At 37.7% G+C, this 24,474-nt stretch overlaps 2 protein-coding genes across 2 annotated transcripts in view; one reads left to right on the top strand and one right to left on the bottom strand.

Annotated features, from left to right (window-relative positions):
• The first annotated feature begins 4 nt into the window (after nt 1-4).
• On the top strand, nt 5-19,454 carry LOC137387807 (cysteine desulfurase-like). Its single transcript, XM_068074315.1, has 11 exons — nt 5-175; nt 7,733-7,810; nt 8,951-9,012; nt 9,385-9,501; nt 10,610-10,846; nt 11,054-11,282; nt 15,037-15,194; nt 15,460-15,647; nt 17,801-17,884; nt 18,023-18,112; nt 18,915-19,454. The coding sequence occupies exons 1-11, from the start codon at nt 118-120 to the stop codon at nt 18,976-18,978; spliced, it is 1,365 nt and encodes a 454-aa protein (XP_067930416.1). The 5' UTR covers nt 5-117; the 3' UTR covers nt 18,979-19,454.
• Nucleotides 19,455-19,599: 145 nt separating this feature from the next.
• The window catches only part of LOC137388103 (uncharacterized), a 55,729-nt gene continuing 50,854 nt past the window's right edge, over nt 19,600-24,474 (bottom strand). The window contains exons 25-27 of the mRNA XM_068074615.1: nt 24,331-24,446; nt 22,460-22,632; nt 19,600-19,950 (exon numbers count right to left, since the gene is read on the bottom strand). Coding sequence (XP_067930716.1) covers nt 19,799-19,950; nt 22,460-22,632; nt 24,331-24,446 — 441 coding nt within the window. The 3' untranslated portion in view covers nt 19,600-19,798. The remainder of the gene's footprint in view (nt 19,951-22,459; nt 22,633-24,330; nt 24,447-24,474) is intronic.

Raw genomic sequence — 24,474 nt, 5'->3', positions numbered from 1 at the left:
AACATGGTCGCTCTCACAACATACACATTTTTTTACGGCAATCATTGCGGTTAAAAACTAAATTTCATCAGGGGTAACATTTTGAGTTATTGACACGTTTTTGCTGTTTTTGGCAACATGAATCGTAGCGTTCATCGCATCATTCGCAATTTATCTACTCTAAAAACAGATGCTGGTAGGTGATTTATGGTGTAGGCCTACAAGCTTTGTATTTCCACGCTTCATTTCGATAATATGGATTTTTATTTAATGATTGAGATTCTCATATTGGGCATGGTCTGCGATGCTGTCAGTCATGCATTTTTTTGATAAGATGTGCTGTCGTATATGTTGAGTATCCTAATCGCTAATGATTTTAGCGATTGTCGTTATACAAAAGATTTGGACTTTTTAGCGAGTCTGGTATAAACTCGCTTGTTATAACTTTATATGAAATAAAAGGTGATCATGCGCGGCGGCTAGTTTCCGGTCCGTGAGCATGGAACATTTAACCTACAATATTTCACTACTGATTTATTAAATCTACCTACATAAGTCACTCGCTGATACCGTCAGTCAAGCAACTTTACATGGTGCCCCGAGTATTTTTTAATGTATTTAAATGGAGAGTCGAATTGTATTTCATTGTATGGAAAGTATTTTTTTTCAAACTCATTAGTCTCGGACGTTTGTCATAAACGAACTTTATAATAATTATACAGTCGTCACGTTATTCTTGGATGTGAATGACACTTTGAATATGGAAAAACTATTGTGCCCTGACCCTTTAACTGATGGAGCAGATCTTCCTGAGCAATGGAAAAGGTATAAACGGAATTTTACGTTATTTCTCACAGCAGCTGAGAAAACGGATGCTGATGATGCTGTAAAAGTGGCCTATTTGTTGAGAACAATAGGTGCACGAGGAGTCGATATATATGACTCTTTTACATGGACAAATGCAGCAGATAAAAATGTTTATGCTACCGTGCTTGACAAATTTGAGGAATTCTGTGCTCCACGAGTAAACACTGTGGCTTTGACCCACAAACTACTCACCACCAGACAGGGAAGAATGACCATCGATGAATACGTCACTGAGCTCCATAACATAGCCAGGAACTGTGATTTCCAAACAATGTATGAACGAATGGTTCTTCAAGCTTTAATTCTCGGAGTAGAAAGTGACAGGACCAGACGACGTATGTTTGAGAAAACAGACTTAACACTCACAGATGCGCTCAACATATGCAGGTCTCATGAAGCAGCAAGTCGAGAGCTTAAAGCATTGGATGCCAGAAACAGAGATGATGAAGAGCTCCGCTATGCCAAAGCAAATAAACGCGATGCTAAGTACAAACCTTCACCAAGCGTTGGGGCAGCGAAATGTTCCCGGTGTGGCAGCCCACACGCTCCTAGGAGTTGTCCGGCCTATGGAAAAGAGTGTCATCTTTGTGGAAAAATGAATCACTTTGCCAAGTTGTGTTCGTCCAAGAAACAAAGTCGAGGCAACGATTCAAGAAAGTTCCACAAGAAAGAAGAAGCCCACCAGACGACTGAGTGGAATTATTCATCTGATTCGGATGAACATAGTAACAGCATCAGCGTCTCCAAGAAGGATAGAAAGCTGCTGTCAGTTTTGAACATTAAAGCAGGAGATGTTGCGAGAAACATCGAATTTCAGCTAGACACAGGTGCTACCTGCAATATTCTCAGTACTAAAGACTATCACCTACTTGGACGGCCAAAACTAGAACCCACGAACACGACGATTACCTGTTACAATGAGACGAACAGTACTCCGTTAGGGTGGTGTTATTTGGAAACGAGAGACAGCCAAGAGAACAAAATAACACTAAAATTTCTGGTCCTTGATGTAAAGCAACATAGCCTGCTGTCAATGAGCACCTGTTTAGAAATGCAGCTGCTCCATGTGGCCGAGTCCGTGCACTTGACGATGCATGAAGATTTGGATGCCCTATTCACTGAGTTTGAAGACGTTTTTGATGGACTAGGAGAGCTACCAGGGGAATACGAGATTGAAATAGATCCTGAAGTAAGACCGGTGCAAGTCAGACCTAGAAAGATTCCGTTAACCATGAAATCCGAAGTTGAAGCCGAACTAATCAGATTGGAGAATGAGAAGATAATTACCAGCGTAGACCGACCCACAAAGTGGATAAGTCATATGCAGCCAGTTAGAAAATCCAATGGTTCAATTCGTATCTGCATAGATCCTCAAAACCTGAACAAAGCTATTCGTCGGAATCACACTACTATGCCCACGTTGGACGATGTTTTACCACAGCTCAACGCTGCCAAGTACTTCTCGCTCTGTGACGCAAAAAGTGGCTTCTCTCAAGTAAAGCTAGCTAGCAAGTCTACAGATTTAACTACATTTTGGACCCCAAAAGGCCGCTACAAATATCTGAGAATGCCCTTTGGGATATCTAGCGCCCCTGAAGAGTTCCAACGTCGATTATCAGATTCTCTGGTTGGTTTGGACGGCGTTACAGTAGTTGCGGATGATATCCTGATCTTTGGTAAGTCTCGCCCTGAACACGACAGTAATCTAAGAAAGTTACTAGAAAGAGCAAGAGCTAGCGGATTACGCCTAAATAAAGAAAAATGCAAAATTCTACCAGACGAACTACCATATATTGGACACATTCTCACTAGTTGTGGAGTTAAGGCCGACCCACTCAAAGTATCATCCATCCTCCAGATGGAAGCACCTACGTCAGCTGAAGGTGTTAAACGATTTTTGGGACATGTGACATACATGGCGAAGTTTCTACCTAACCTGTCAGCAGAATCGGAGCCTCTCAGGAGGCTGCTAAAACACAAACCGTTTGTTTGGGAGACAGATCAACAAAATGCATTTCAAGTAATCAAAAAAATGCTGACTCAAACAGAGAACTTACAATACTTTGATGTGAACTGCCCAGCAGTAGTCCAAACAGACGCTTCAGTAGCAGGTTTAGGCGCCACCCTTCTGCAAAAAGGGAAGCCGGTTGCATACATATCACGATCTTTAACAGACTGTGAGAAGAACTATGCGCCAATAGAGTTGGAGACACTAGCGATTGTTTATGCTATGTCAAAGTTCGACCAGTATTTGTTCGGTCACAGAGATGTCACAATCCACACCGACCACAAAGCCCTCATTCCAATCTTCAAGAAGCCAGTTTTTAAAGCATCTAGGCGGATCCAGTCGATGCTGTTGTGCCTTCAACGGTATGCAGGTGCGAAAGTTGTGTGGCAACCAGGTAAAGACCAACTAACTGCAGATCTTCTGTCTCGAGATGCTTGTATGGAGCCAGCAATATCAACGCCAGTCAGAGATCATGCTTTCTCGGTTGCAGAAACTAAATTCACAGATTGTCCGCTGCCAGACAGCACGTATGTGGCACTAAAAGAAGCTACCCTAGTAGACCCAGACCTTCAGAAAGTTCAACAATATGTCGAGGGCAAGTGGCCACCAGAATGTGCAGTACCCCCACCCTTGAAGAAGTACCTGTCATTTCAAGATGAGCTGTCGGTAGAGCAAGGAGTACTCTTCAAAGGCGTGCGGGCAATCATTCCAACAAAAATGCGGTCAGATATGTTGAATCGGCTTCACAGTTCGCATCAAGGAATCAGAGCCACGCTGAGACGGGCACGGATGACTGTTTACTGGCCCGGAATGGCAGAAGACGTAGTAAAGAAATGCCAAGAGTGCAGGACATGCCTGAAAGATGCGACGAAACAGCCGAAAGAAGATCTGAAAAGCCACTCTATTCCTGTTCAACCCTGGAGCAAGGTGGGAATTGACTTGTTTGAGCTGAAAAAAGAACATTTTGTAATCATTGTTGATTATACCACCGATTATTTTGAATACAGTCGTCTTCGCAGTCAAAAGGCAGTAGATGTTATTACTGAAATAAAAGAGGTATTTGCTAGGTTGGGAGTGCCAAAGATGGTGCAATCAGACAATGCCTCAAACTTTACGTCAATTGAATTCTCGAAGTTTTCCAGAGATTGGAATTTTATCCACTCAACCAGTAGTCCACACTATCCACAGTCCAATGGGAAGGTGGAAGCGGCTGTTAAAATAGCAAAACGAATTCTCCGACGCTGCACAGATCCGTATCTTGCGCTCTTAGAGTATCGCAATACCCCTACAGAAGGTATGTCTACCAGCCCAATACAAAGAATTATCGGCAGACCAACGCGATCTATGATACCCCAAAACATCATTAGCTCTAAAGAAAATGAAGCTAATTGGCAGGAGAAGTTGGTAAAGCGACAGAAGATTCAGAAAAACTACAATAAAACGGCTAAGAATCTTTCGCCCCTCCAGATTGGCCAGCCAGTAATGATTCGCGATTACCGAAAACACAAACAAGGCTGGAAAGAAGCGAAGGTAATAGCCGAACTCTCAAAGAGATCATACACGGTGGAAGTCGATGGGGAGCTGCGAAGAAGAAATCGAAGAGACCTACGTCCGGCCCCTGTTGAAGCTGGTTATCCCGGTATAGAGTTCGATCAAACCCAAGCAGAACCACGAGTCCACAACCCAGTGGTGTCTGAGGAAACTGTGCCTCCGAGCAATGTAGAACCAAGGCGGTCTGGGCGACAACGCAACGAACCTGCGTGGCTGAAAGACTATATCCGATAACCGGAACTCTTAATAGTATCTGTGTGTCATGACAATCTTATCATATTATGTATTCCAAGTCACTAATTACTAGTTATTGTTTTTTTCCTTGTAACAGCGGGGATGTTGAGTATCCTAATCGCTAATGATTTTAGCGATTGTCGTTATACAAAAGATTTGGACTTTTTAGCGAGTCTGGTATAAACTCGCTTGTTATAACTTTATATGAAATAAAAGGTGATCATGCGCGGCGGCTAGTTTCCGGTCCGTGAGCATGGAACATTTAACCTACAATATTTCACTACTGATTTATTAAATCTACCTACATAAGTCACTCGCTGATACCGTCAGTCAAGCAACTTTACAGTATATAAAAAATTCAAACAATTTGCTTTTTTTGCACATTTTTACTAGATATACTGCTTTTTATTTTTGCTTGGTATTTTTGAAGTAGCCTATATATATAGTCTATTAGGTTTTTCATGATCTTTTCCAAAAGATTCATCTTTAGTTACATGCTATTTTTGGAGCCTTCTGATACTTTTCCTAAATCAGGCTTAGAGTTGTCAGTTTCGCTAGTTAGCATTCTGGAAATAATACTGTCTTGTCTCAGTTGTCTGGTGGCTTTTTTGTAGTATACACTTCTAAAGCGACAATATAATGCTACAGTCCTAGATTTTGTAGAGTTAACTTGAAAGTATCATACGTCTATAGCTTTCTACATTAGGCTAATATCTGTTTTGGCATTTTGGATGGAAAACACTTTTTACCAGGTCAGTGTGAAAATAAGTGAAGAAAAGGCAGAAAGAAATGGGGAAAAGCTGTAATAAGTTGGATAATTAAGAAGCGCCTTGATCTCGATGCCTCTAAAGCTAGCACCTCTAAATTACCACTCTCATGTTTAGAAACCAAACTGTAAATATTCATAATTTTTCCCGTTTTATCCCACTTTCTCCCGCTTCACTTAACACCTTTTTCCCAGGACAGTAAATACTGGTCAATACTACTGGTATTTACCGCACTAGAAATAATGTGCCAATCCTGGCTAATATTAGTAGTATATCATTATATTGATGGGTTGCTATACTTACCTAGCCTTCTTTTTATAGTCTGTATACTGTTCTGAAACCATTAGGGTTTGCAAAATTCAAGAATGCAAGAACAAGGTAAATGTAAATCGATACCATCTGCATGTGACCCCAGTCTCCGTTTTTGCTTTACTTTTCACGCACCCGTAATACATGGTAGGCCTAACTGTTATTTTTAGATTTTGCTGAATCTTTTTCTCAAAACCTTCCGCAGTTCTCAAGTGGATATTTGAAAGAGTAAACCAAAAATCACAATTTTACTATAGGATTCATAGAGTATCATTATAGGATTCATAGAATAACATTATAGGATTCATAGAATATCACTATAGGATTCATAGAATATCATTATAGGATTAATAGAATATCACTATAGGATTCATAGAATATCACTATAGGGCTCATAGAATATCATTATAGAATTCATAGAATATCATTATAGGATTGATACAATGTCACTATAGGACTCATAAAATATCATTATAGGATTCATAGAATATCACTATAGGATTCATAGAATTTGTTGCACAATAAACCTGATAGCGTAGCTCGACACATGTAAATGTAGACACATATTCGCTAGCTATTTGTAAACAAAATCTTTTGCTCCGTGTTCCACCGCTGAATTCTAAGAGATGCATAGATTATAGAAAGTACTGATAGTGCTCAGCTTACTAAAACTCTGTATCACTAAAACGCGTAGAAGCTCTGGAAACCCTCTAAAATAACTGGAATAAATAAAAATGTCACATATTATAAAGTTTAGAATCTAAGCCATTGCTGTCATGCAAAATTATGCTAGCATTTTGGTCATTTGCTATGAGCTTAATCAAGGGTTATAACTTAGGGTTTGATGAGATATTTATACTTCCATCTGTTATTGCAACTTTGGTGATCTAGCAAATATTTGAAAATCATTAGTAGTCGTAATTAAAATGAACTCAAGTTCTCAGAACAATGCTTCATTGTTGTGAGTTCAATGTTCAATGCTTCATTATTGAAGTGAATTCTCCACTTGTACGACCAGAGAGATAAATTGCATTGGATAAATAGTAGAATACAAGAAACAAGCAAACAATGCTAACCATTCTCTTTTCAGAACATTAAATTCAGAGATCCATCGTCAATACATGACTATCTAAACTTACATGGAAATTAATAAAAGTTTTCGATTCTTATAATTCTTATAATGAAGCAATCCGGAATCATTTATTCCAGAAATTAACAAGCATCTGAAACATATATTGGACATTTCATCATTTTAACTGACCAAACACACTTACTGTATGATCAACAAGTCATTTAACCTATATTATTACTGAAACTAAAAGAAAAATAAGCGATACTTGGTATGAGCAAATAATGAATAAGCAATAAGCCAGTATATGTGTCACCTTTATCAGTGCTCCATAAACCTGCGTATATGAAAATCTATGGCGAGTTATTAGTTATTAGCTATTTGCTATATCTATTTTGTATACGTTTTCCACATCAATTCACCATTAATAACTTCTCATAGGATCACAGGCTATTGCACTAATTACAAACATGTAGCTATATATATGTAATTGGTGTAGACTGTCAAGGGAAAGCTACCACATAGGGATGGCGTAGATTCCGTCTTGTACTTATTACCAATTCACTGCGCTTGAACTAAATTCAAACACCGTTTCCTACAACACAGTCCAACAGGTTTGTTGTTTTTCAATTTTCATTCTCATATGAAAATTACTAGTACACTGACAGTCCCGTGTGGTGTGAGAGATCTTCATGTGTAATAACTATGTACATAATTATTCTTAGATGTGCAAAAGTGATCAGGTGGTGCAGATGACAACTTGTATAGTTGGGATTTCGAATATCTGAGTTCAAATCCCATGTGGTATAATCTTTTTTCCTCACCTCTAAACGTGGCTTCAGACGGACACGGCTCTTATTATAGTAAAAATTCCGTGTCAAATCCTCAATTTTTTATCATCAAAATGTATACAATACAAGTAAATATTTCTCATCTTGTCATTTCCAGGTCTCTGCCATAATACTAAGAACAGCGGTGTGAATACAATCTGCCATCGATATGCATCCATATCTGCTGCCGCTGCAGGTTTGTCACATCTATAGTTAGCCTGTGGCCTCATGGTTTGGACCATCTAAGTAGTGTTGCCAAATATATTACATGCTGCTGAGCTGTTGCAATGCTATATATAATTTTATCTACTGCTCAGCTGTGTTACCTATTGGTTACTTTGTTTCAAGCCTTTGTAGAATAGAATCATGATTTATTTTAATTAATGTAACTTTAATAAAGAATGTTGTGCCATTGTTGTTCAGCTCAAAGACCAATACAGAACTATGTAGATCTCTATTGCTTTATTATTACGGTGTAAGAAAATTTTTTTAAAAATTTTTTTACAATGTTATGTATGTTGTAACAAAATATTAAATAAAAGTTTTTTTTTAACATTTACTATTGCAGCTTAGAAATAGTAAAGTACTTATCTAAACATTATTTTGTTATTATATATGTTAAAGAATGCTTATATTTACAGATAGAAGTTTGGTACACTTATCTGTGTAATTTCTCGTTCCCCAATAAGTTTATGTGCAGCTATAAATGTTTATCCCCAAAGCCTCAAGGGTAGGCTGTGACCATTTAGAGAGAATCAGTTAAATTATTATATTATATGTCGACCTTGGTTACTCCGTCAGTTTCCTATCTTATAGACCATACTATAGGTGATAGACAAGATCTATGTGAGTACAAATTGTTTTTTTTTTCATGAAATTATTTGCTGTAGCTGTTAGAATAACACCTAATAGCTATTAGCCTAAGTTCTCTAAAGTGCTCTAATAATTCTTATTTCTCACGTTTGACCTAGTATCGGTTTTACTGATGTAGCTCTGTATGTTTGATAGATAAGAGTATGGGGATGCAGTACACTCCTCTATACCTTGACCTAGCATCAGTTCTACTGATGTAGCTCTGTATGTTTGATAGACAAGAGTATGGGGATGCAGTACACTCCTCTATCCCTTGACCTAGTATCAGTTCTACTGATGTAGCTCTGTATGTTTGATAGATAAGAGTATGGGGATGCAGTACACTCCTCTATCCCTTGACCTAGTATCAGTTCTACTGATGTAGTCCTGTATGTTTGATAGATAAGAGTATGGGGATGCAGTACACTCCTCTATCCCTTGACCTAGTATCAGTTCTACTGATGTAGTCCTGTATGTTTGATAGATAAGAGTATGGGGATGCAGTACACTCCATTATACCTTGACGCTCAGGCTACCACGCAGCTGGTAAGTTTAATTATTATTTATAAAAATTATAATTTTTTTTCTACCGTAGGATTAAGAGTTTTGCTATTTTTAATGTGAAATGTTTTTACGAGCCCTTACTCATTTTTTTCTGTTGAAAATAGTCCTCAATAGTGCTGGAGTATTGATCTGTTCTCATACACTTGCCGATGCTAGCTGAAAGAGGATGTGGATAATGTGGCATGTTCAGTAGTCTATGCATGATAGGGGAGACTACAATGTTGAGGTAGAAGCCATCCGCATACTTTAAAAATATGAGGCTATCTTTTGTAATTGTCAGTCCTTGCGCCATAGTCTGCACCACTTGCTAACCTACTAGCAGGGAAGATTGTGATTAGCTGTGTTTAATGTCAGGATCCGAGAGTGCTGGATGCCATGGTGCCGTACATGACAGAGAATTTTGGTAACCCACACTCACGCACACATTTCTATGGTTGGGAGGCGGAGGCAGCAGTGGAAGAAGCTCGCGCTGTATGTTAAAACTTAACTGTTTGCCCTGTTAGCTTATAAAATTACCAATGACGCCATGTCTTGTCCTATTTAGCTCATGTGACTGTCAGTAGGTGGGTGTATTGCATAGCTTGAAATGTGTCAGCTAACTTTACATGGTGTTTGGTGTTCACAAAAGTTGTCTACTAATTGTGCCTAGATCACTCGCAATACATTACCTAATCAAATATTGATAAACGGATGCTGTTTTCACTCTGCAGAAACTCAAAACTTATATGACATGCTTCTTGGTAAATGTTATTCCTCTTGCTTATTGCGTATCGGCTCATCTCGCTGCCAGCTATTGTAATTAATTTGTTTTTTGGAGGTGCTTACTCAAAACTTTTGTATAATAGAATCGTATCCCTTTCTTTTAAATGCCAATTGTGTGAACTGTTGATTATTGTTTTATTATTGATTATTGTTTTATTATTGATTATTGTTTTATCATTGATTATTGATCTCCTGCATAAACATGATGACATGATGAAGCCTCCAGTAATCCTTGCTACTTTAGGGTTCAGTTTTTGTGGCTTTTGTACCTCGTGGGTAAAAAATAATCATTAAAAATTTAATGAAGATAATAAAAGTTAAAAACTAAGATACATAAATCTCTCTCATACTCTCGCCCAGTGAAATCCTGTCGAAGTCTCGTTGTGCAGTCGTTGCAGTCCACTGTTTTTTGTTACGTTTCTTGAAGTGTAAAAGTGCAAAATGCTTCATCATGCCTCTTGCGTTCATGCGTTCATTCCTCTTGCCTCATACGTTCTTGAACCCTCAAAATGTCTTATGAACCTAGAAAGGAGGAAAATGTTTACTAAAAAATGATTTTATTAAATATGCGCTAATTAGTTTCTATTTCACAGATTTTCCCTTGTCATGGGGAGGGTGGCTGGTCCCACCCAATTAACACTGAAACGTGAGCGATTACTGTATTTTTCAGAAGCTGAGCTATTTTTGGTCCTAAATTAATTTAGAAGAGTAAAAATTCATTTTTCATTTGTCTTTAAGTTTTTTAAAATTTTGAGAAACCTATACTAATAACAAACTGTTTGGCTGAAATGCAAATGCTGCATATTACTGTCTGTAGCACATTGCGAGGTGTATCGGTGCTGATCCAAAAGAGATAGTGTTTACTAGCGGCGCCACTGAGTCCAACAACATATCAGTGAAGGGTGTGGCGCGGTTTTACTCGAAAGAAAAGAGGCACATCATCACGACACAGACAGAGCATAAATGTGTCCTTGACTCGTGTCGACAACTAGAAGCGGAGAACTTTGATGTAACCTATTTGCCTGTGCAAAAGTCAGGCATTATAGATATGAAGGTATGATTTGTACCTTGGCACATAACCTGATAATTGTACAATAAATTAAATTGCACTAAATTGACATTAAGATATTATTTGCGTTGAGTCACCAAGTTACATCTAGCTGGTGCCTCAACATGCAAGAATTGAAAAAAAACCGAAGCTATGCGCCCTGATATTTTCACTATTTACATGTATTTATTGTTATTATTGTCATTGTGACAGGACTTGGAGAAGGCTATCAGACCAGACACTTCCTTAGTGTCAATCATGACAGTCAATAATGAGATCGGAGTTATCCAACCCATACAGGAAATTGGAGATTTGTGCCGAGCAAACAAAGTATTCTTCCATACCGATGCTGCTCAGGCAGTCGGAAAAATTGACATCGATGTCAATAAGATGAAGATAGATCTACTCTCCATTAGCGGGCACAAGCTTTACGGACCGAAAGGTGCTCAATAGTCAAAAATATTGTTTTGCAGTGTTTGTCTCCAGCCTTTGCAAACCAGCACTGTTTGTGTTGCCTTTATCGTGCCGTTATAGTGAGCGAATAGTTGGTAGTGGTCTATACTGTGATAGGGTTACCCAATAGGAAGTAGTTTGCATTTGTTTGTAACTTGAACCGCTACAGTAGTAACCTAGTCTTTAAACCGTTGACGAAAGCTTTTTCAGCACATTTAGGTACTCCTTCTGTGTGTGGGTACTTGTACTTCAAAAGGGTTTCCCATTATAGTTTATGAAATTAAAGCTTGGTTTCTTTTGTAGCTGACCTAATATTGAAGAAGAGGCAGATAATTCCTTTGGTTACTTAGTCATATTTCACCGTCGTTCATCAAACAGGCATAATCATTTGTCTACCCTAGGACACTTATATTTCGCTAGTATTTAGTTTCGTGAGTAGCACACAGAGTAAAATTTCGCTGCGACTTAATTTCACGGATCTGATGAGTGCGAAAATATAGTGATGTGAAAATAAATGCAATAGAACAAACATAATTGGATTCCTCAGGTCCAGTTCACTAGTAAAAAGAATTCTCAATTTGAGACTAGTTTGTATTTGTGAACCGCGGGTAGAAATGTGTGGGCGAGATCGACAATGCAACTTGACCGCTTGCTGCTATTTGTTTCTTGGACTATCAATGACGTCTAGGTCCTTGCCCTTGCCGCCGTGACTGATGTGGCACCAACATTATATCTCAAGTATTTATAGCACGGGGTGGCCATGGCTCAAGGCTGTTATTGTTTTTGGTTGGTAATAAAATTCATCGCTACAATAATTATTATTCAATTTTATGACTTTCCTTACCAGACTTTCATCCTCATCAGTTACAAATTCAGTGACTAAACTAATATCATCATCTTCCTCATTTGTCTTGGCTTTTCCACAGGCCCGTATTCCCTGAGCCGCCCTAACTTTTTAGGAATTTTTGGCGGCTAAGTATAATCAAACTTGAAGAACTCGCCCTCGGATAAAATGTAAAGTTTTATCACGAACACTTTGTTAACTCGAACGGATTTGTTTGGTCCGTTCCCACGTAATGATAAACTGCTTTAGATAACTCGACCTCAACATCATTAACTCGAACAGTTATTTGCCCATCGGCTACGGGAATGGTTTTTATCTCTCTAGAATATCACTTTATTTCAGGCCATAGAGACAAACATCAACTTTTAGTAGTTCTTAGGCGGCATTATTATTATCATCATCAGTGGCAAAATATTCTTGTTAACGACCTTTATTAAGGTTTGCAAAATATCAAGTTTTACCAAACATCCGTTTGGCAATGGCCTAACGAAAGCGTAAAAACCTTCAGATGACCTAAAAATAAAATCGGAAAAATTGATCTTTGTTGAAATGCTCAAAAGAAAAAAGATGTCTTTTTTTCTGAGCGTTTCAACTGCGGTCAAGTTTAGCCTATTTTAATCTGAAAACGTCCTAGCAGTCACATCACCTAAAACAAACAAATATCAAATAATAGAAAAAATGTTTATACTTTCCGATAAAATCTTTTAAAACTTTACGTAAGATGCCCGGTTGAGGCCGTACATGAAAAAACCTGTTGAGGAGGCTGATACCGCCCCTCCAAACCCCCTGATGCTCATAACTAGTCGCCTAACATTACCTGCCCCAATTTGCAACCAGGGAATACAGGCCTGCTTTTCCAAAAGAACTTGTTATCACAATTTGCTTTGCCACGCTGCTCAGTCGGCGTATTAGCTATAATGAGTTTAGCAGAAATTGCCCAATGAGCCCAACCACACACAAAGGTTACCTGCATTTCTAATATGACGATTTTATTGTGGATATCAATGAACAAAGCTATTTAATTTCGCGTTTTCGCTCGTTCGTTATGATAGTTTTGTTTCTCTCATGAAATTTTCGCGAGATGAATGACTCCGCGAAAATGCGAAAGTTAGATGACGCGAATACATAAGTGTCCTAGGGTATTCCAATCTACAAAATACAAAATTAAAATTTGTTTTCTCATTTGTTGAAAAACTAGTAGACAACTCTTCGTATCACCCGTTCAGGAGGTATCACTGTTCGCCCAACATATGTGAACTCTTGTCTGAACCCATAATTCCTAGAATCATTCAGTTTGAAGGTTTAATAACTAGATCACGAATGTCCTTAACAGGCAGTTGAGTTTGTGGCGGTGAGTTTCTATAATATGGATATGTATCAGTAATTGGATGAGAAGCTGCACTGGCGGTTTACCGAGTTTTCATACAGTGATAATGTAGTAGCCTGTCTTGACAAGCTGTTGTTTTTGCGTAGTTGTTCCCCCGTCAAGCGGCGAGCAACAACAGCTTGTCACAAGACGTACTGCACCTGATGCATCAGCTTCACTTATAGGGAGTTGTTCTCTTCCGTCTACGCGGCTTGGTCGCGATGTTGTCTGTCGCTCCATTGGTAATCATGGAGTATCATGTAATCACGAATTTCACAAAAAAATTATGTGGAAAAAAAAACAAGATTCCAATGTATAACCAAAGACCAGTTTCTGTGATAAACTTTAGTAGAACTTAAAAATAAAATAAACTCAAAATAAAATCCATAAGAACAAATAAAACTGACTGATACAAAAATAGAAATAAAACTGACTGAGCGCACAAATAACGACATGTTTAGTCGCTGTTGTTGCCTAAGTTCTCAAATTCTAATAAAGTTTACTGCAGAGAGGGGTCGCCAGTTAAACGTTCTTATCTTAATTTTTCTACATAAATATTTGCATGAAATCCGTTATGATTGCCATTGGAGCGACCGAAATAACGTCGCAGCCGAGCCGCGTAGACAGAAGAGAACAACTCCTTATAAGTGCAGCTGATGCACCAGGTGCAGTACGTCTTGTGACAAGCTGTTGTTGCTCGCCGCTCGACCGGGGGGGGGGGGGACAACTACGCAAAAACAACAGCTTGTCAAGACAGGCTAATAATGTAGCTACACTTGAGTGCACCAGTGCCGAAGCGCTAAACTGGACTGACAACAGATCATGTTTCTATAGGGTCCTATAGTAGAGTGATGATTGTGCGACGCCTTATGTCAAGGTTGTATCTTTAAAAGGTCAAGGACAAAAATCCATTGATGGTCAGAAGAAAAAACTGCTATGTATAGTGTTATTTGTTATGCGCGTGAGACTAGTTAATCAACAGCTGTTGTTACTCCTGCATCAAGCCATCATACAAAAAATACCATGCTGCAAATGTATTCACTCCATGACGGAGACCCTGTACACAAGAGACACAAACTCTCCATGTGATAGAGAGTGCGTGTTAGTTAAAATAACTGCTAAATGAAATGATACAACAATATTAAAAATAACCGATAATAATTACCATATGTAGTGAAGTGCGACGCTGTTGATCGCTAAGGCCATTTGCATGGCACAAAGATGGTGCATCGCACAGCTGTTTCAGTTCAAAACAGCGACCCTGAATTATGACAGAATGAGCGCGATGCGGCTGTTTCCATGATGGCATTGCAGCCACATGGGGGCGTGTTGTTATGCTGTCACTATGTAAACTTAGTAATAGAGGTAGCCTGTCATTATATTCACTATATTATCAGCTTTTGATAAACGGTTGAGCTGGTTTTAGTGAGTCAGTGTACAGTTAATCCTTTATATAAGATATATCTTGAATTGGTGGTAATAAATGGAGTTCGCCTAGACTTGGGCCAGCATCATAAGTTAGGCCTTTTGCAGGTATTGGTGCGCTCTATGTCAGGCGAAGGCCTCGTGTAAGAGTTGAACCCATACAGTCTGGCGGCGGGCAGGAGAGGAACATTAGGTCAGGGACGGTGCCGACACCTCTCTGCGTTGGGCTCGGAGAGGCTTGCAGAATTGCTATGGAGGAGAAAGAGGTAGACTAAGCTTTCTTTCTTAATTTTAATTCATAAATTTCAAGGTTGGAATTGCGCCGGGCTTGCTACCTGCGTGGGTGGTGCACTTTAGTCAGCCTTAATAAAAATCTCTCTGTATTGGGAGATCAAAGGCTATAAGAAGTTTGAGCTGATGTGGTGACAATGTCTTCTTTTAACATAGGAAAGTTTTAATCAAGTGCTTCACCATAACATGGACATTTGTTTAGGTTGGTATAATATTTATTATGGGACCTTTCTAATACAGTATGACAGTGCCTGGGTCAAACAACTTTCCACCAGACTTGTGGAGAAAATCACATCCAAATGTTCTCATGTGATACGCAATGGAGACACTGAGCATTCCTACCCCGGCTGCGTTAATCTCTCATTTGCCTATGTCGAAGGAGAGAGTTTGTTGATGGGCCTTAAAGACATCGCTCTTTCTTCTGGGAGGTAGGTTTGCACAGCTTTCAGATCCACTATGTGGACAAAAAAGTGGGTTCTGTCTATAGAAATGGATGACTAAGGTAGGCAGAAGTCTGTTAAGGAGGTAAGAAAGAGACTTTTTTCTTAGGTAGTGATAGCTGAAGTTCTGGTGTTTTACATATTTACATAGAAGTAGATGGAGCTTTTTATATACGAGGTTGAGAAATACAGCCTTCTGCTATCAAGTTTACAAGAACCTTTCATTTTATGGTGCTAGGTGATGCAGTTGACCAAATATTGATGCTTTGCGTAGTCTTGTCTGTGAATACTCTACTCATACACTGTCTGCATGATACTAGTGCTAGCAATCAGATGAAAATCAATAATTAATGGTTGCCAGATGCTAGCTCTGATTAGAAATTATTATATACCCACAGCGGTATAAGATTAGATCACCAGCTAATGTTTGTCTTATCAATGTTCTCTTGCTTGATTACTAAAACTAACTTTTGGAATCCTTGTCCTATGCGTTGTGCAGCCGTGCATCTATCGGCAATATGGAAAATGAACATGGATGAAACAAAACCTTTTTAACTTTTATTTTAACAGCAGCCTGAAAAATTTGTATTTGTGAACTTTTGACCCTTTCTCCCATGAACAAATGAAAGGTTGAATCAGAATATATGAACATATCAAGTAGGGTTATAGTTTTTGTTTGTCAATCTTGCATTAACAAAATGAAAATGTATGTATTGATTTGCAATAGAAGACAATAGCTGAATATTGCTACTGTAGTGCAATTGAGTTCAAGATCTGATTTTATGGTTTAATTAAATCATCTTGCATGAAATGTGATGAAGAACCCCACATGTAGGATTGATTGTTTCCGGAAGCATCTTGTTAGCTTCTAATATGTAGTGGCCATCTTTTTGCTTCCCCTTGGCGCTTTCTATACTTTATTTTTAGCTTTAAGACTGAAAAGATGAAACATTAATCATCAATAATAGTTGATTCGATCTACTCATTTTTTGTTTTAGAAAGAGACTCGATAAACTTACGTAAATAAAATAGTAATATCAGTCGTTAGAAGTTCTGTTATTGGTTTTGGAGTTGTCTAACCTTGTTATTTGAGTAAAGATTAATAAATGATCTATTTGTGTAAGTCAATCTATCATAGCACTCTGGTACAGTGCACGCACCTCGGCAGGGGCGGATCTACTGTGGTGCATATGGTGCAAATACACCACCATAAATATGGCAAAAAATTTAAAAAAAAAAGAATTAAAATCCATCAAGAATTGAGTAAATTACAATTCATTTCACTGAGAACTTGCTGTGGGAGGAAATGAACAAAAAAAGCCTAGTAGAGCTCGTTATAACGAACCAGTTTTAATAACATTGACCTGAATTTCTTTAGCTTATAAACAAATAAGAGTGGTCCCAATAAACATCCCCAATTGAGCTACAACTTTTTCGAAAGAAGTACTTCAAGCAATTTTAAAAGCAAAATGTCTCAAAAGAAAGGTCAAGAACAAACTTTGGATCATTTCTTTCGACGACAAAACAACAATTCAAAAATGTATGCCCTAATATGTCCGTTTTATAATAGCATCGTTATGTAGCTAATACTACGAAACATTTTTTATGGTAGTTTGCAGAAATGATGGCTTATTTCTGCACAGCCAAACCAAATGGCTGTTGAGGTTTTGTGATTGATTTTGTCTTGATTTTATTTTATTGCATAAATGTTTGTTAACTTTCTGTTTACATGTAATTTTGATATATATAATATAAGGAACATTATAAAACACCAATTTAATTAATCATATCTAATGTCAATTTGTACCTCTAAACTTGTTGTTTGCTGCAAATAAATGATTACACATTTTTGGGCTCAAACACACCTCTCCGTCATTCTAAGATGCCTAAATTTCAAAAGGTTCCGCTAGCGCCGCGCCAGGTAAGGGGGTCGCCCCGCGCACCCCCTCCCTCTCTAGACATTACACAAATTTTGCACCACACAAGTTTTTTCCTAGATCCGCCCCTGCTCGGCATCCCTAAAAAGTAATAGCTGTCAACACAAATTGTCATTGGTCTTGGAGTTGTCTAACCTCATTGTTTTGGGTAAAAAATAAATGATCTATTTATTTAAGTAATTCTATGACGTTATTTTGACACAGCGCATGCACCTCAGCATCTCTTGAACCTTCGTACGTACTCAGGGCTATTGGAGCTGAAGAGGATCTGGCTCATTCATCAATCAGGTTAGCTCTATTGTTTGCCAATTAAAACTACTAGTATGAGTAAAATCTAGGTTTATTCATCCTAGTTGTTTCATTGAAACAGCATTGAATGTTATAGAGCAAGTGTTAAATTGTCACTCACAATGTGTGATTTTATAGGTTTGGTATTGGACGGTTTACCACAGTTGAAGAAATAGACTACACCGCTGATAAGTGCGTGGACCAAGTAAATAGACTGAGGGAAATGAGGTCAGTATTTGTGACACATTATTTGTCACTAGTACCCTGGGAGTCTGGGGCGCTGTGTATGATTATCATGCGTTATAAATATCTGCTCAATTATTTCTTAATTGAGAAATGTGGTGGAGTGGTGTAGATAGTAGGGTGCCCTGCTACTAATGCGCATGTCTGAGTGTGAATCCCACACGGTGCATTTTTTCCCAACATTTACCTGTAGCTTCGGACGGACATGACTCTTTTGTAGTAAAGATGTATCTCTATCTTCCGCGCAGACGAGATTTAGCAACTTTGTTATTTAATTTATTCGTCTTTAGATTTTGCTGAAAATAATTATTATTACGAAAACCAATGTCTGCCCTTAGTCCAATGGTATGTCGACTCGCTGATGTATTGATGTATTCTAATTGCTGATAATGCCATGCATCATATACTTGAATAGCGCTAAATTGAGCAGCATTGCCAGGATTTTGACACATTGTGCGAGGCTATTGGAATCGGTTGAAATCCCGTGTTTGCAAATTTGAAAGCTAAAACTGGTTAAAATTAAACATAAAATTGTTATTCACTATGAAGTCATTTGCTAACATTCGTGTTTAGGAAGTCTAGAAAGAGCTTGTTTGTTCATGTTGTGACTTGAGGATGTAATTGTTGGCAATATGTCATCATTTATTCGCGCAAAATATTAGCTCCATTACTTATGAAATCCAACTAGACAAGCAGACGAGAGATCTAGTTGGAAGTAACATAATGTTATAGGTGTAGTTTGATATCAGCGCCTACAAATATCCAGCTACTTTCTATATACTTGCAGTCCACTCTGGGACATGGTACAGGAGGGTATTGATCTCAAGACGATCCAATGGAGTCAACATTGAGTCCTGGATGCTATAAAAAGCTTGTTTATCTCCAGAGTGCAATCAGATTTGTGACTTTCTTATTTACTGTATGTGTGCAAACAAACGACAAATTAATTAGAGTGACTAATTCTCTACTAGACGAGCAATATGAAAAGTCTGCGCCAAATCGGAAGGTTGAAAGCGGAAAGCAGCAATGAAGCCAATGTTTTTGCAGGGACTTAACTAGTTTCACATACTAACTTGACTGCTTTACACTTATTTAATGTTACCTGTTAAAAATAATAGCGATTAAACGCCCAACAGGTATAACTTCTCAGCTCCAGGTTTTTGACAAGGTATCTCAATTCATATTCACAAGGAAAAAATAAGGCAAAAACTTTCGTACATTTTATTGGAAGTATTACCAGAGTGACAAACTATTTCCTGTATTTTATTTTTCATACTACACTTAGAAATATTGCACATCATAGAATACACAGACCCTCCTTGCCACACGACTGTTGATTTGTCTCTTTATCATTGAAGACAAAAATGGACTACAAATCGTTGCACAAAAGCTGCAGCACAATAAATGCTGCTATTTAGATTCGTGTAGCACAAGGTATACAAACATGAGAGAAAAGCAGTCCAATAAAATGGTGCAGCATAATCCAGCCCAAACCTTTTAGTAAAATAACCAAAATGCTAGACAATTGAAAATCTATTGTAAAAATGTATGCAATATGGATGGTCAAGGGACATCCATTACCTACTGTAACTGAAAAATAATAATAATACGCGTAAACCAAAAATTAGGCGGTGTACAAGCGGTCTGAAAAAGCTACAGACGATCAGGATGTTATCTTGGTAACTCATCTGGTTCTTTGTTCTCAGAAGCGAAGAGAGACCTAATCTCTGAGCCGAGCTGAGAGTCACTTAGTTGGCCGTCACCAACTAACTTGAGGATGCTCTCTATCTGCTCCCGGGATAATTTGGCAGCAGAACCGGTTGCTTCAAAAAAGAAACAAGAATATTTTAAACAAGTTTACATTAATACTGCTGTTGTATGGCACAGCATGAGAGGTTGTCTGCCAGCCGTCTGCCCAGAGACATCCATTGGTAGATACTATTGCCATATTGCCTCAAGTTGTCAGATTTCATAGTTTCAATAACTGATGGCACAAAGCTACAAATGGTATTACATAAACCATTCAAACATGTGAAAATTAGAGCGGTGTGATGCTTTCCTACATTTCCGCCACATATACAACTTCCTACTAAATGTAGTATACTTGACCTCAATGGGATGAATCACTTTTCACAGTCAAACCTTTACATATAAGGTTAGGTCATTCCCATATATATTACTTGATTGGCCAATAATTTTATTTCAGATTTTCAAATTATGCCATACAAAAATCATGAATGCAACAGTTAGTCAATGAAATGTTTGACATGTAGCGTTGAAAGCGTTGTTGTCTGTTAAGAGAACAACGCTTTCAACATACGTTTCTCTATTAAGAAAACAGATATTAGGTGAAACACTGTTAAATGAGCTAGCAATGGTATTTTCAAAATCATTGTTAGAGATTGTATGCAATTTGTTCTTATCAGCGAAATATTCCAGGATTTGCTTCATATGTCGGAACATTGCATGTTGGTGCAAGTATTACTAGTTAGTTCATTCCACATCCCAATGCCCAACAATAACTCCTTCATAAACACTGCAGGTAATTACACAGGGCACTAAAACAAACTTGCAAAAACAAATAAATCTCTTACTATTGATTAACCTTTTTTAAATTTATTTTTTTCTGATACAGTGCAGCCTCAGGATACGATTACCCTTATATACACGATCTTTTCAGCTTACGAAGTTGAACATTACAATTTTCCCCTCACCATAAGAATCTTACTTCACCATGTAAATTCAACAAATTTTTTGTCCGGGTTCAAGTTTGCCAGTCGGTGTGCTTATTATGTACATCAACATAATAGAGACACCAGCAATGCTACTGGCTGAAAATATTTTCACAACACCTGAAAGAGACACGATGACGGATTTTTATCAGTTCATCAATTCTTATGTGTAAAACGGTAGGTAATATTTTCCCTATAAAACCTGTAGCAAAGTTGGAGTTGCAATCCCTTCAAACAGAAGATCAGACAACTTCTCTTAACCTGCTAACAAAAATCGTTTCGTTACAAAAACAGCATCGTTCAGGCTTTTTTTGCCGAATTAGGCTAAAAAAGATTTTAAATAGGTCCGCTGAAAGTTATAGTGAATGCTAAGACAGAAACTGATAAGTGATAAAATTTAAGTAATAAAAAGTTGAAATACGGTAAAATAATTTAAATTACATACTAAAATTTAGCTTCACGTGTCCGTGTTTAGTAAGATAGACTTATTTGAGGTGAATTCAAAGTTTGTTATACTCGTCTGTCTGCAAAAACTCAAGGCAGTACGTACTGCGGCTACTGCACATACTGGTTGCACATTGTAATGTTACATTTTATTCAAGATCATACCCACTAAATACACCATAACTATAGTTACCATAGGTAACTATAGTTAATTTAAGTTTAACATATTATTTTGTTACTGATTTTTAATATGTACAGCACCTATATAAAGTTTTGACGATTTTTACCAGATGATGTTTGCATTATATAATTACAACTTGTTGCAATTAGTCAAACTCGGATAACTCGCCCTCGGATAGCTCGAACACATGGTTACCTCAAATGGATTTGTTTGGTCTGTTCCCACGCAATGATAAATTGCTTTAGATAACTCAGACTTAGAGTTATTAACTTGAACAGTTTGCTGCCCACCAGCTGCCGTGGCGGTTGTTATCACTTTATAATATCACTTTATTCCAAGCCATAGAGATCAACATCAACTTTTAGTAGTTCTTAGGCGTAATTATTACCACTATCGGCAAAATATTTTCGTTAACGACTTTTCTAAAGGTTTGCAAAAGGCCAAATTTTACAAACATCCACTTTGGGATGTTTAGAAATTAGAAAAATGAGACGCATAAATAAGTAAGTTGAACAATCAATAATAAGAGATTTTATTGTAACTTCAAATGCACTTGAACAGAGGTGAAACGTACAGGTGATATGTACAGATGATACGTACACGTGATATGTACAGGTGATAGGTACAGATGATACGTAGGTAAAGACAGTGATAGAGATATGCACTATAATTTACTCCAACTTAAACTAAGTAACATTTAAACTTAGTTGACATACCGTTGCTTTATTTATATGTTATTTTTTAACGACTTTTTGAACATTTCCACTAACCTCTTCACTTACAAAGCAGCTACATTTGGAGAAACTGGTAGCATTTCAAGTTACGCATTACTTTAGGTGTGCAATCAAATATTAGTTCAAATTTTACATCTTATCCTAATATGATCGTGAGCAGAAGTTTGACAGTACTACTAATATGACAGCTATGTCAAGGTAAAAAAACTTTCACATAAGCAATGAGGTAAAAGCTGCTTACCTTTACATTTCGGTTGGTTTTTAGTCGCCCCGGACTTTTTAAAAGCTCTGAGCGTTGTGGATAGTTTTGGAGGCGCAATAGGAAGGAGCTGCACATCTGCTTCTGGCAGCATAGCCAGTGCTCCAACAGTTGTTATGCCCTGACTAATAAGACACTGCCTGAGGGTCTCATGCCTACAAGCATTAACTAAGTGCTTAGATAGTAGACAGGATTTTTGCAACGGCAAATGCTGCCGGGCAAGAGGGTTTCTATTCAAATACATCTTTTAAAGTAATTCCATGACATTCTAGTTCGCTACGATAGATCGTCAGATGTGTCGACAAGACAGAGAGAATAAGTAGCTGTGAAATTGATAATAAATACTTGAAAGCGATTGATTGGTGCAGGTGTTACAGCGTCGGTCTACTAATCTGAATGTCACGAGTTGGAGTATTGTTAAACGCTATATTTTATCCTAACCTTGACCCTCTGAAGACAAATATATGACAGACAAGTAGACACTGCTTTTATGTAAAAATATAATTTTGTTTTGCTTTATTCTAGTCATATGAAATATTTGTTATTAGTTTTCCTTTGCAGAATAGACTGCTATCTAAAAAAATAAACAAATCATAGTAAATGGATGTTGAAGATCTGCGCTTCACTTGACTTATTGTAAAACTAGATGAATGCCCGGCATTACAAGTATTTCACAAGCTGAATGCTTGCACGAGTAATAGAATAATTACCTAATAAATTTGAGTAACTTACCTAGAAAGCTAGATCTTTACTAAAACAACACCTTCGTTTTGGGCCAGCACAACGATCGTTATGCGTACAAGTCAACAGCGCTAGTTATTAACCTGAAGCGGGCGCTTCAAGCAGCTTAATGGTTAAGATTCTCGCCTCTAGATTTGGAAGCCCCGAGATTAAATCCAGTGCCATGTGGATTTTTGATTGCTAGATGGTAATTGCTATAACTGGACACAGGGTTTAACAAAAAGACAAACACTGAGATTTATATATATATAGATTACTGCAATCCCGTACTATAAAAGGAATGAAAGTGGTAAGAAAAAGGAGATAACTTGTTGATGAGAACCAATAATGCTGCAGTTACAATATAGTTTTTCCTTTTGTATGGCCAGAGAATGGAAAAATTTTGAAACGAATTAGGCAATTTACATGTATTTTACTGTTTGTATAATTTAAATTTTCTCCAACGTCAACGTTCCTGAAACAGATTATTTACATTGTAGGAGTGTCCACTCTATTATAAAAATGGTTTCATGTGAAAAATTTGTTGTTGTTCCAAAGATCCACTGCTGTTATAGCTCCTTCAGGTAACCTTACCATATGTAATATTCTGCTATTGATTTGATGAGATTTGTAGACATAGCTGAGTGCAAATTATTAAAAAATGCAAAGAAACATGCAGTAATCCTTCATTTTTCAAAGTTAATCGGAACCAGGACCCGCATGATAAAAGTCTGTGATTAGAAAGTAAAAAACTCGTATCTACAATAGTCACATTTTCATCAATCGTCAGTATTTTCCTCTTTTATTAACTTTGTGAGAGAATTTTGAGAGTTGTTGGCTCTTAAGAGACCTGATGAAAAATATGGCACTTTTGCACTTGACAAAACGTAACAGAAAATAGTGAACTGCAATGGTAACCAAGGATGCTCGAAGAGGAAACTCACTGGGCCAGAGTATGGGAGAGATTTATGTATTTTATTCCTTTTTGATCATTTTTAAATTTGTACCCCGAGATGTACTGAAGCTAAAAAAGGTGAATCCGGGATGTAACATAGCGAAGGATGACTGTATAACTGTAGCACAGCTACCAGACAGTTTCAAAATCAAAGTAAATAGCCTAAGAATCGACCTACCAAAGAGGTGTTGTGAGGTGGGTTACCATTCTATCGATGCAAACTTTTGACTCCGTGTACTCTGAGGCTATGGGTGTGGCTTGAGACTGTGATTCGTTCATTTCTCCGTTCACAGTCTATAAAAAACAATCAGCCGTCTTCGTG

Source organism: Watersipora subatra, chromosome 2, assembly GCF_963576615.1.
Source record: "Watersipora subatra chromosome 2, tzWatSuba1.1, whole genome shotgun sequence".
NCBI classification, from domain to species: Eukaryota; Metazoa; Bryozoa; class Gymnolaemata; order Cheilostomatida; family Watersiporidae; genus Watersipora; species Watersipora subatra.
Note: the sequence above shows the minus strand (reverse complement) of the source record. Positions and strands in the feature narration are given on the sequence as shown.